Source organism: Diabrotica virgifera, chromosome 6 (genome assembly GCF_917563875.1).
Source record: "Diabrotica virgifera virgifera chromosome 6, PGI_DIABVI_V3a".
In the NCBI taxonomy this organism is placed as follows: domain Eukaryota; kingdom Metazoa; phylum Arthropoda; class Insecta; order Coleoptera; family Chrysomelidae; genus Diabrotica; species Diabrotica virgifera.
Window position 1 is genome coordinate 171967541 of NC_065448.1, and position 14299 is coordinate 171981839.

The 14299-nt window shown below is 29.0% G+C and overlaps 1 protein-coding gene across 1 annotated transcript in view; it reads right to left on the minus strand.

The window, feature by feature from the left end:
* Positions 1–14299, minus strand: part of LOC114335081 (fatty acid synthase-like) — a 265424-nt gene that overhangs the window by 195607 nt on the left and 55518 nt on the right. Inside the window, exons 4-5 of the mRNA XM_028285236.2 lie at positions 11006–11254; positions 6540–6854 (exon numbers count right to left, since the gene is read on the minus strand). Of these exons, the coding sequence (XP_028141037.2) occupies positions 6540–6854; positions 11006–11254 (564 nt within the window). The remainder of the gene's footprint in view (positions 1–6539; positions 6855–11005; positions 11255–14299) is intronic.

Here is a 14299-nt window from a genome sequence, read left to right on the forward strand (position 1 = left end):
ATCATTTTTTATTATATTATTTAAAAATATGAAAAATTTGTATAAGGTCTTATAGGCCTAAAGTTAATAATTTTCGAAATATTTACATTTTTATTGAGAAAAATGGTAATATTTATAGGGTTGTGGATTATGTTTCCAAGGAAATAAAAATTTAGGTGATAGGTCAAAGTTTTTAAAATATAGTGTTATTTTTAAATATTTTAATATTTTTTACTTTTAGCCATAAAATATACAGTGTGATCACTATTTGCAAATACAAAATTTTCTCATTTTTTTTAAATAGGACACCCTGTATATTAGTTCTGCGTTTTGTAGTAAATATTACAACCTTTCTTTTGGTATAAGGTTGTATGTACCTAGCATGTTTCGTTTTGTAGATATTTTAAAAAAACTATAGATTTTACGTGTTTGCGGATTTTTTATTTAAAATTTTTTTTGCAAAAAAAATAATTATAATCTGGTTTTACAAACATACACTAAAATATAAAATATGAAAATAAAAACGTAATTAAAGATTAAAATAAATCGTATGCTATTACAACTCAATTGAATTTAATAACTTTAAATTATTTTACAAAAAATATTTTACCATATTAATGAACGCATAAATTAGTTACTAAATTAAATAAACAACCAAATTTTAAATCAACCGTAGTAATTTTTCTACTACAGCAACTTTCCTGTACCAAATTAATTGTTAGTTAAATTGTATTTAGTTAAACTTTTAATTTACCTTTTAAATTTACTTACATATATCTTGAGAATATAAAAATTATTATAAAGTATGCTTTGAAACAAATGAATGTTAAATGTATCATCCAAATTATTTATTAATATAAATAGTATTTACTGGTGTCACAAAAACTGGTAATACTTTTGTAGTTGAAATTTTTGTAACAATTTTTTATATTTTAAATTTTAATTTTTTAACCGAAAAATTTTTGGATATGACATTTGTTTTGGGCGAAACCATTAGAAATTATTACCAGCTTTTGTGACACGAGTAGGTACATAGATACTATTTACTTCTTAATATACTTCCATAACGTTCATTTGTTTCAAAGCATACTTTATACGTTCTCAAGATGTAGGTAAATTAAAAAGTTATTAACTGATCTTACTCGTAAATACAATATAACTAACAATTAATTTGGTACAGGAAAGTTGCTGCGGTAGAAGAATTACTACGATTGATTTAAAATTTGGTTGTTTATTTAATTTAGTAACTAATTTATGTATTAATTAATAAGGTAAAATATTTTTTGTAAAATAATTTAAAGTTATTAAATTCAATTGAATTGTATTAGCATACGATTTATTTTAATCTTTAATTACGTTTTTATTTTCATATTTTATATTTTAGTGTATGTTTCTAAAACCAGATTATAATTATTTTTTTTGCAAAAAAATTTTTAAATAAAAAATCCGCAAAAACGTAAAATCTATAGTTTTTTTAAAATATCTACAAAACGAAACATGCTAGGTACATACAACCTTATACCAAAAGAAAGGTTGTAATATTTACTACCAAACGCAAAACTAATATACAGGGTGTCCCATTTAAAAAAAATGAGAAAATTTTGTATTTGCAAATAGTGATCACACTGTATATTTTATGGCTAAAAGTAAAAAATATTAAATTATTTAAAAATAACACTATATTTAAAAAACTTTGACCTATCACCTAAATTTTTATTTCCTTGGAAACATAATCCACAACCCTATAAATATTACCATTTTTCTCAATAAAAATGTAAATATTTTGAAAATTATTAACTTTAGGCCTATAAGACCTTATACAAATTTTTCATATTTTTAAATAATATATTCAAAAATGATATAATATACAGGGTGTTCTATTTAAAAAAATAAAACTTTGGTTCATACCGTGGTTCTGACTCACCCTGTATAATTGGAAATAATTTTAAATTATAGACCTCTTTGATACACATTAGTTTTGTTATAAACATTTTTTTGTATATCTCATAGTTTAGCCGTAATCAAAGAAGACCAGAGGTTTGGCGCACCCTGTATACACGAATCAAGAAACTTGTGAAGTCGTAACGATTAAGTTCATTTAAGATACTAATTAGGGGGTGATTTGATTTTCTCGATTTTTTTACCAAAACCAAAAGGGACTAACTTTATTTTGAGCGTAACTTGTTTAATTTTGATGCTAGAATTTTTTTTTTTATAAAACAAAAATGAAGCTTTTTTTAAACACTTTAAATAAGTTGTAATGAGTTTTACCCGAAATGTGCTTCATTTTTGGTTATTTCACGTTAAAATATTCCATTTGGAATTTGACGAATATGAACCTATTTTTCATTAGCTATAACTCTGCTTCTACTAGGTGTAGAGACGTGATATATACACCATTTTTAAAAAAAATTTATAGGCTATATTTTTGCTAAGAATATTTTTTCGACAAAATACCTACTATTTGAGTTATTTGCGAGAAACCGTCTAAAAGCGTGGTTATTTTGTTGAAAAAATGAACATATTCACTGCCAAATAACTCGAAAAGTATTGACTTAGTGAAAAAGCTCTATAGAACAAAAGTTACTTAAAATTAGCCAGTTTATCTATTTCCAGACTTTCTTTGGAAGAATATTTTTTCACCCCCAAGAGGGGGTGAAAACCACCTCCAGGGCAAAAGCACATATCGGCACGATATCACTTTTTTTCTTTGACTTGTTAGCTATGTGTATGTCAAATTTCATGTCAATCCAAGCGGTTCTTTAAAATTTATAGGTTTTGCAATATTTTACCGTTAAAGAACGGACTATATCAAAAATGTCATTTCGTAGACATCTGTATTGATTTGAAACAATAAATGTATTATATACTGAAGTTTTATATTGTAAAATATGTATTTGGAAAATTTTTTATTTTTTTCATTTACTGTCCGCGTTTACACATCATTTACTGTCCGCGTCTGTTGTTAAGAGTGTCCGTCGAAGGGAGTTAAAGGGTACAGGTTCATATTTGGCCGAATAATTTTTGTTTTAAAAATCGTCCGTATAGAGGAGGTGTCCGGCAAAGAGAGGTGTCCGTTAAGAGAGAGCTTACTGTAATACCAAACTTAAGGCAAGTTGATCAAATTGCTTACCTTGGATATCACTTAAAATTGTAACGCAGAGAGTCACAGTCAAAATAGATCCAGGATAGAGCAGGCTAGAGCCGTTTTTAGAAGGATGTCTAAAGCAGCGGTTCTCAAACTTTTTGTGTCATGTACCACCAAATACTTTTTATTATTTTTGGTACCACCTAACTGAAATACATATCTGACTAGGTGATCTAATTAACTATAATAGTGGTGCTGATTTTGGCTGTTTTGCCGTTTTGTGTACCACCTCAAACAATGAAATGTACCACCAGTGGTACATGTACCACATATTGAGAACCGCTGGTCTAAAGTATTATGTAACAGCGACATAACATTGGGATTGAGAATCCGCGTACTTTGTTGATGGTACGCGATGAGTGTTCTCGGTCATATTTTACTATGGTGTCGAGTCTTGGACTGTGAATAAAATCGATTTAAATCGCCTTGACGCTTTCGAAATGTGCTATAGAAGAATTTTGAACGTTTCTTGGGTGGAGAAGACCCAAAATTGCACAATAGTACAACGTCTCAGCAGGACTGCTGAGATTATAAAAATAATCAAGAGAAGAGAAAACTAGAGTATTTCGGACAAGAAATGAGAGGCCCCAACTAAAGGTTGCTACAAAATATTATGCAAGAGAAAATAGCAGGCAAACTCAGTCCGGGATGAACAGGAACCGCATGGTTGGATAAGAACTTGCGAGATTGGTATTATGTTGATACAAGCATGCTATTTAGGGTGGTAGTGAATAAAACTAAGATAGCTATGATGGTAACCAACGTTCTGAGATGAGATGGTACGTGAAGAAGAAGTATAAAATGGTAAAAATAAGCTATTACCTCCGATTTACACCAACAAGCATCGTTTTTGAGGAAAATTTGGAACTAACCTTTTTCTAAAATTTTCTGAGATGAGATGGTACGTGAAGAAGAAGTATAAAATGGTAAAAATAAGCTATTACCTCCGATTTACACCAACAAGCATCGATTTTGAGGAAATTTTGGAATTAGCCTAACTCTATTTACCCTAAAGCGTCAACATCTATGTATCTTCTACTTAAAAAAAAGTGTGCAAACTTAAAAATATATTAGCTGACATGAAACCAAAACCACACAAAGAAAAATTCAACCCAACAAACACGCTAGTTAGGAAAATTAAGGGAAGGTAACACGGCATTGGTCGCTAAGTTGGTTTTCACGTGAGTGGTCGCGAGTGAGATTTTGTCTCACATATCCAACTTTTGCCTTTTTACGAAATAAAATTTTCAAAATAGGTTTTAAACTTTTTGTATTATCTAATGATAAGAATGGTATAAGTATTTGTTTTATACACTGTGACTGTTGATGCATTTGTTCATTTTGATCTAAAAATGTAGAGATACATAATATTATTTTTAATATTTCAATATAAATTTCGAATTTGTACTACACAGTACTTTTATTCTTCTCTTTTGTTTGGTTCAAAAATCACTTGGTTCTTTATTGTTAAATGTAACATTAACAATCCGCCTCTGGTTCGAAATCAATATTTCTGTTTAGCCCATCTACAGTGGGTCCATAAAGTAACGCATAAATTCATTGTTAGCTAAATAAACAACATTATTAGAAATTCCTGAAAGAGGTCGATTTTTATTTTTAAATTGCGATTTTTTTGGCATATATTATATAGGTAGGTATATCATATTAGTGACGTTATCGATCTGGGCGTGATGACCTAATCGATGATTTTTAAATGAGAATAGGGGTCATGTGTTAGCCCATTTGAAGGGGTATTCAATTCTCTATTCACTGATATAAACATTATTATAGTTATTTATACAAGGTGTACAAAAAAGGTTTTTTTAAATTAACTTAATTGACACAAAAAGAAGAATGTATGTAATTTATTTAATTCTAAATACATTTTATTGCTGTCAGAAAACAAAAAACAAATTTGGTTGAAAAATAATCATTGATTTTCGCTTAAATGAAATGTTCAAACTGCCAAGAGGCAGATGGGTGGCAGCTTTAACATTGAAAGTAGGCAAAAACCAATAGTTATTTGTTAAACAAAAAATTGTTTTTCTTACAACAGTTAAATAAATTTTCCATTAACACGTTTACGGACAGAAGGTCTATAGACGTCTAATTTCGATTCATGTAATGTGACACAACGTCTATAGACGTTGCATTTTCCCTATTCTACTTTTGTCGCACTGTCAGTCAACGTGTTAAATAAATTATATACATTCTTATTTTTGTCTCAATTAATTTAATTTAACTTTTTTTTTGAACACCCGGTATAAATAATTATGTTAATGTTTATATTACTGAATAGAGAATTTAATATCCTTTCAGAGGAGCTATCACAATGATTCCTATTCTCATTTAAGAAAATCATAGATTACATCACCACCGCCCAGATGGATGGCGTCACTATTATGATATATACCTATGCCAAAAAAATCGGAATTTAAAAATAAAGATCGACCTGTTTCAGGAATTTCTAATAATGTTGTTTATTTAGCTAATAATGAATTTGTGCGTTATTTTATGGACGCACTGTATGTCCCGATTATAGTATTATCTGCTATAAAATTTGTGTAAAAATAGTGAAGTCATCAACATCTGTTTTCTTCTTAATTCACCTTATTCCAAATAAAATTCCTCTTTTTTAACAATATCCTATTTTTCACTGTCTTTAATATTCTCTATTTTTATTTTAAAGGCATAAAGACATTTATTGCAGGTGTTTTTTTTTTGTCTTTGTTCTGCAACAAGGAACCAAAGTTACTTGGTTCGAATTGAAAAACTGTACAACCGAATTTATTAATCTGCAATATGGTTCTATCGTCCAGTAGATAGCTATGATATACCGGAACATTTGGTTCGTTATTGCAGAACGTCAATAGTATTATTTACAGCCTGTAGGAACCAATAACTCCATTTTGGAAAAAATGTTAGTTAGTTCCTTGTTGCATAACGGGGTCCACTTTATCTTTTTTATGTCTTTTGTTTGGTTTTTACTTGGTTCTCCCCTAAGGCAAATTTCCCCTCCCAAGGAAAATTTCTAGATCCGTCACTGCCTATGGCATGAAAATACCTTTAATTTTAGTCCACAATTCTGGAATTTGAGACGGTGGATCTACTTGACTCCTTCAGCATTCCCCATATGGACGCATCTGGTGGCGCGTAGTTCTGGTGAGTGGCAACTTTCAAAATGATCGCTTGGACCGTTTTCGTGACCTTTCCCGTATGACCAAAACTAATACTCTACCATAAAAATTTTTTCTGCAAAACTGAGAACCATTCTGAAGCACCTAACATTATCACGACATTCACATACGTTATAACGACGTTCGGAAAGCACTCAGTACGTTTCGACGCCTAACATACAAATTTGAGGCATACGACTTTCAGTACTGTTTATTTTGCCGCATACGGTACTTACCAGTTCCGTGCAATTCAACGTAAACGACGTCATCTATAGACACCTTACTCTCAGTATATAATTCTTTTAATAATCTATATTGTCCTTCTACAGATGGGAAGGTGTAACCATCCTCGTTATATCCATTAGTATTAGCTTTTGCTCCGACAACCGTAGCATAAATCCTCCTGGAACCTTTAGCTTTCTGCAGGAAGTACGCACAAATTGCCTCAGATCTCGCAAATCCATTTCGGTTTTTGCTGAACACCTTACACATTCCATCGGGTGAGAGCATGTTTAAATTGTTGTACTGTTCTGATTCCGTTGCACTTAGTCCTAAAAGTTAAAGAAACAAAAGTAATATTTTTAAATTAATATTAACATATTTCAACAAAAATATCGTTTAAACAAATTAAAAAGTCTCAGATGCAGAATTCACCACTATAATAAAATTAAAATGGTAAATAGTTATTTAAATCTGAAACTTAAAAGCTGTTAAAAGCCCTTTCGTGTTCTGCTATCCGTTTGTCAAAAGTTCTGCCAGTTTGACCGATGTAAGTTTTCGGACAGTCACCACAAGTCAGTTTGTAAACACCACTCTGTAGTTGCTTTCTTTTTCGGCTCTTATTATTCTTATTGTATTTGCTTAGGTTATTGTTAATTCTGAAAGCTGGTGTTATTCCTTTCTTTTCTATGAATCTGGCTATTTTTGTAAAATAAAAACTTCATAAAAACTGGCATAAAAAAAGGAATAACAAAAGTTTTCAGAATTAACAACAACCTAATCAAATACATTAAGAATAATAAGAGCCGTAAGACAAAGTATCTACAGAGTGGTGTTTACAAACTGACTTGTGGTCACTGTACGAAAACTTACATCGGTCAAACTGGCAGAATTTTCGACAAACGGATAGCAGAACACAAAAGGGCTTTCAACAATAGAAGAACAGATTATACATACACTGAAAAAAATATTGTACATAGTACTAATGAACGCCAATCATTGACTTTTTTTACATTGATTCAATGAAAATTTCGTTAATACTATAAACAAACACGTAGTCATTAAGTAATGACCGTATTCATTATTACAATGTAATTCTATTCATTAAAAAATAATAGAATCATTAATTCAATGAATCGTTTTATTTATCCAATGACTTTTTTCATAATATTAATAATTTGTTCATTGTATATATGAAACTATACATCAGGATTATTCGGTCAAATTAATGAATATAAAACGTTGCACTAATGTACAGTGTTCATTAAATTACGAACTCGTTTATTGAATCGATGTTTTCGTAACATTAAATCAATGTTTTCGACTTTGATTAATAACTCGATACATTGTTTTGATGTAACGCAATCATTGTTTTAATGTAATATACCTGAATCAATGATCAATATATTGTAGCAATAATCTTGTACATAAACCGATACATTTCTTAAAACTTTATAAGTGCTTTTATTGGCGTAAAAAAATCATGTGACAACAGTTGCAGCCTCCTAGCAGACAGCCACCCTGCAGCTGCAGACTCTGAAGAGCGGTGTTTGGCACTAGTGATTTGGTTGATTTTTCTAAGGTATGTATTTACATATATTTTTAACTATTTATAAATTATTTTGTTGGATTTCTATAAAAAAAAGTTGTACTTCTATTTCCACTTTTGCAGATTGATATGGACTTTGGAGTGGCATTTAGACGTGGAAATGGACTTATTGATGGATGGGACAGCAATTTCGAAACAATTATTTCCTTTCTTTAGTGTGAAAGCCATACCAAGGATAAAACAAATAAATTTTTATTTGAAAAGATTACCTACCCATGAAGACATTACGGAATATAAGTACCTATTTTATTATTCTATCCTACATATCTAGAATTAATTAATGCTTGTTCTCTGTAAATTTTTTGAAAAGCTAATTCGACAAATGAATCGCTTATTTATGAAAGGTCTCTTGTCACAAAATGTAAATTTTGGGAAACAAGAAAAACTGTTTAGTTTTATAAAAAACGATTTTATACTTTTCTGATTTTTCGAATCATTTTAAGGACTTTAAAACTCAAAATAAATCATGTTAGACATCACTTTTTAAAATCAGTACTGTATATTTTATTATTGAAAATAGCTGACAAAAGGCCTTTCATAAACAAAAGTGTTGTTTTACGGGGAAAGTTTTGATTGGTGGATGAATTTACACAGTGTCTATTTGTAATTAATATTACTTTATTAAAACAGTTCTAAGATAATACAATTAGCTAAAATTAATTGCCATTTTATACAGTTTTGCTCATTTTTTGGTTGTAACTGTAGGCCATAGGGCAAGCTCATTGTAAAACCACTTGTGTTTTATCATTAATTATTAATTTTTTCTTGATGAAATGGTACCTTTGATTCATGCGTTTTCCTTGCTAATGAGGAAGGTGAAGATAGCTCAGCAATAGACAGTGGATTAGATAATAATTTCAAGGTTTTTCTAAGAAATCCACCTATAAAATCAGGTACAACAACCACTCCTTTTTTAAATCTTTCGCAAGTAAATTCATGGTAGGAAGAAAAAGTAAACATTTCCTTTTTTTGTTTTTCTCAATTGTACTTTCTTCTGAAACAGTATGTTGCTAACAGTGCTTTTATTTATGAAAAGCCCCTTGTCATCGACATGAGGCTTTTCATAAGCAAACGATGTGCGAACATATGGGTTATCATTTTCTAAGTTAAACTAAAATATGAAAAAAAGTGACATGAGACCTTTCATAAATAAGCGATTCAAATAGGTAAAAGAAAATAGGAACCATTTGAAAATATTTCTAAATGGTATAATCTTATATAAGATCAGTAAATTAAATCTTTAGGTGATTAAACCGTAAATAAAAAAAATAAAAACTCTTGCAGTCGGTAGTATCTATCAAAGTAAAAATAAACATTTCAACATCATCTAGCAATTTTTTTCAGGATAAATTTAATATTTCTATAAAAAAGTGATAACCAAAAATACAACTATGTTCAATATTTAGATTTATTTTTTTATAATAATTATTAATATAAATTGTAGATGGCTAACATGCAGTTCTTCTTTGGGTTCTACATCGGTATTTTGTACAAACTAGTAAAATGGTTAAAAAGATCTTAATGCACAACCAAATATGTAATAAAATATACCATCAGAGATTTCAAGTAATCTTTCTTACATCGGGAAGACCCAGCAAGAAGTCGAAGATCATATTAGATTTTTGAAATCAAAGAAAAATGCCATTAAACCATTTGTTTTTTGTAAGGGTGGTGATATAATTATTAATCCCAGATAGATATGTATTTATTTTCACGATATCAGGTATATATTTTTTATATAATATAAATATATACATATATATTTTTGTATATTTTATACGAAGAATCAATTTCTGTTATATTTAGTTATTCAGTTTTTTCCAAATTACATTATAAAAAGTTGTTTGTATTAATTAAAAATATATGTTTTTTTTTTCTTTAAACTTATAGATACTTAATATTAGTTTGAGAATCGGCAAAAAATCGTTGTTTCAACCTATAATTTGTAATATTTATGTAGATATTAAGTCGTCATTTTCTTTACTTATTAACTATTTTAAATGTACATGAAGATGACATTCACTGAACCAAAAAGTACGTAGATATAATGAAAAAAACATTGATTCAAAAACGGGGTGCATTAATTTTCGTCCAAAGATCAGTTTCATTGGTCCAATGTAAGTAGATAGATTAACTAATGCTCAAAAACATTAACTTCTATGAATTAGTACGTTCATTCAATGTACTTTCTAGTTAATAAGTAATGTACCGATACATTGATTCAATGTACCGATCCATTGATTCAATGATTCCATTGATTCAATGTACCGATGCATTGATTCAATGTACTGATATATTGATTCAATGTACCGATAAATTGATTTTTAACTAGAAAGTACATTGAATGAACATACTTTTTCATAAAAATTAATGTTTTTGAGCATTATTTAATGTATCTACTTACAATGTACCAATGATAATGATCTTTGGACTCTACGTTTTTGAATCAATGTTTTTTTCATTATATTTACGTACTTTTTTGGTTCAGTGTACGCCCTTCACCTTCTAGATCATAATCGTTCTTTTAATGATCAGTACCAAATTCTTCATATTCAAAATAAAGGCCTTAAGCTATATTTATTAGAATCTATAGAAATTAATAAACTGAAAAATACAGATATAATTCTAAACGACCAACTTGAGACAAACAGCTTAACCACTTCAGTTAAAGACTTTAAAATGCAAACTCATTATTAAAATAAATCACTTGAGAAAGGCACTATGCCGAAATATCTGTTTATTTTCTTTACAAAGAACCACTTAATATATCCGCATTACTGTTGTACCTCGAGTGAGTACCGATTCGACAAAAGAAAAAAATATTTTTATAAATAAAAATTGTCAATAATAGTTATATAATAAAAAATTTCTTACCTATATGAGTACCCCCAACAATAGCGTACTCAATTTCTCCACTCCTAAGATGGTCTACAGCATGCGTGAAAGCATATAATGAGCCTGAACATCCTGTGTCCAGAGAATAACTTGGACCAGTAAAATCGAAACAAAACGATATTCTGTTGGCTGCACTGCAGAGACTTGACCCCAGGATAGAATACCCATTCGTATCTTCTGATATCATTTCATTAAAGTTAGTAAACAGGGATAATCCAATGTATACTCCTGTATAAAGAAATATAAACTATGAGACAATATATTACCTATATATTGTAAATAAACAAATGATTTTGCACTTGAAGGGGTGCAGATAGAAGTGGATATTTTTATATAAAATACTGGAAAACATATTTTTTATAGAGAGCAATATTTAATTTATTGGAATCTCAAAAGTCTTCAATATTAAAAAAAGTAATAATCTTCCTTTATAACTAAAGAGCAGTTAGTAGTATATATTTTTTATTAGACAATTACATCCGTCGCCTCAAAGCAACAGTAGGATATGAAAAAAAATGACTTTTGTGATATCCATGTCAAATGATTCGAAATAAACCCTTCTGTTGAGTGTAACACTAAGATAAATAAAAAGTAAATTACTTTTTTCATAATATTACGTATCATTGTGTAGCTTAATTCCTTTTAGCCCAAATTCTATAATGCAACACTAAGACAACATACATAATATCATACCATTATATTTTGTCGTTTACCCATTTTGGTAATCGATATTACACTAAGTTATCTTACGCACATATCCTACTGTTGTCATGTAGTTATTGCTGAGTTGCGATTATGTCTTTGTTTATATTATCCAACTTGCGGTAACAATTTTATCTTCAGTAATCTTAAACAATAGTTCTATTAGATTGATGTTAAAAGGTGTATGTTAAGAGTAAAATGAATAATTCAGCCAATTTAAATTGTAAAATTATGGGTATCTAGAAGAAGTCAGTATTTAGTTTATGTATTTAGCGAACAAAAATAATACTGATTTTGAGTTGTTATCTGGAATGTATCAAGCACAGGAAAAAGGTAAGTTAAATTCATGATAAATTCCCCTTTAAAATTTTGGGCTGATTTAAGAAAATGCAATAAGTTTTTACTTTCATAACTTTCAGCATGCGCTATTACCAAAACTGATTCGGATGATTTTTTCATTTTACTTTGTTTATTATCTTGTCAAATTTTTAAATTTTTGGAAAACAAGTACATATGTTCATGTTATAATTTATATAATAACATGTTTCAACAACAAAATTGTTTTGTTTTTTGTATTGAAATGTGTAAAATTTTAAACAAAATTTTAGTGCAATATAAGTTTATATAACAGAAATTTACGGATATCGTTAATAAACGGATTATCTTTGAGGGCAACAGTGAGACAACTAACTTTTTTTCCAATTACTTTTCACTTTTTTATGAATTAATATAAATTGTTATGTGACGCATGTAAAGTTAGGTACTCAAACAAAATTCCATGTAAATCCATTCAAATATAAAAAAGTTACTAATTACTGAAATTTCGTAAAATTTTCAATTGCGTTTTTCTCGAAACTACATTATTTAACATAATATCCTATGTTGCTTTGATAAGCCAGGATAATAAGACAAAAATATACTCTGTTCGTGACACTTCAACAGCCAGGGTATTGAAGCGTTTTTTTGACAGGTAATACCTATAAGAACAAGTTGTAACTATTTCCTGCGTAGGATCTGGCGGCCATTTTTATTTATAAATAATTTAGTTTCAAAAAACGGCCTTTTTTCCTTTTTTTTCAAATTAATGGAAAACAGTAAGATTTATGGTTTTCTTAGTACAGACATCTTCGCGAGAATGAAAAAAGCTTTAAAACGGCGTATTACAAAGTTTAATACACTGATTTATTCTTAATATAATTGCGAAAAAAGGTAGAAATTTCAAAAAAAAATAAACTAATTTCGCAATACCTATTGTAAAAATAAAAGTGTACATCTTTGAAATTTTTGACAAATGAGGATTCTTTTGTGCTTAATATGTGACAAAAATTTCAAAGCGATTCATTTAATTGTTTAAATTTTATTCAAGTTGTATATTCCAGAGAGCTTTTTTTGCAATAACATAAGTCAGAAAACAATAATGGTAGAACCATTCGGTAGGTGTCAAATGAAAGAGCATGAACTAAACTTTCAAATTGGTTTAAAAAAAGTGAATAAAAAATGCATTTATTAGGAATAAATATATCATGCAAAAGTATCGTCAACTTGTCCTTATAAACTTTTTGAATAACTTTTTTCAAAAAAATCTATTTTTTACCGATTTTTAGGTGCACAACCAGGCGCGGATCTAGAAATTCATAATAGGGGGGGGCAGACTTACCCCAAATTCTCTAATATTATATTTTCCAGATTTAGCCATACGACTCACACTTACTCTAAGGATAAAAAATACACTATATAATCCCAGATACCTACGGTATCAAAAGGATTGATAGACAATTCACGACTATTAATCTCACTGGTCGTTCTTTACCATAAAGATTAACCTTTCTACCATCAATGGGTACTGGGTAGGTACGTATGGATTATCTAGTAAAATACAAATTTTTATATCTTTATTGTATCGCAAATTTGAAACGTGACCTTTCATGAGATAATGTTTATACCCAGTGTAATGTATTTGCATTTTAAAATATCATTTTTGTTATTCTTTGAATTGAGAAAAATATTTCCGTTGTTTATGGTTCCACGGTACCCAATCAAATGCGCCATCAGAATATTTTTCAGAGAAGGGTGTTTTACTAGATTTTATGGCTTCTTTCAATTCTTTGGAAGCGGTTGTGTACTGATGGCTTAAAGTTTAGAGTTAACAGAAAAAATAATAAATAATAAAAAAATACTTATAGACTAAATACAATAGGGGGGTCCATGGACCCTTTGACCCCCCTGTATCCGCGCCTGTGTACAACTACCAAGTAATGTTACGTATATGATAATTGATGAAAAATTGTAATAAATATATATAATCTATTATATAAAAAATAAAAATTTGTAAGGAAAAATTGAACGTATTTTTGCATAATTATTTATTACTAATAAATACATTTTTATTCACTTTTTTTAAACCAATTTGAAAGTTTAGCTCATGCTATTTCATTTGACACCTGTGGAATGGTTCTGACATTATTTTTTTCTGACTTATGTTATTGCAAAAAAAAGTAATCTGGGAAAAACAATTTGAATAAAATTTAAACAATTGAATGAATCGCTTTGAAATTTTTGTCACATATTAAG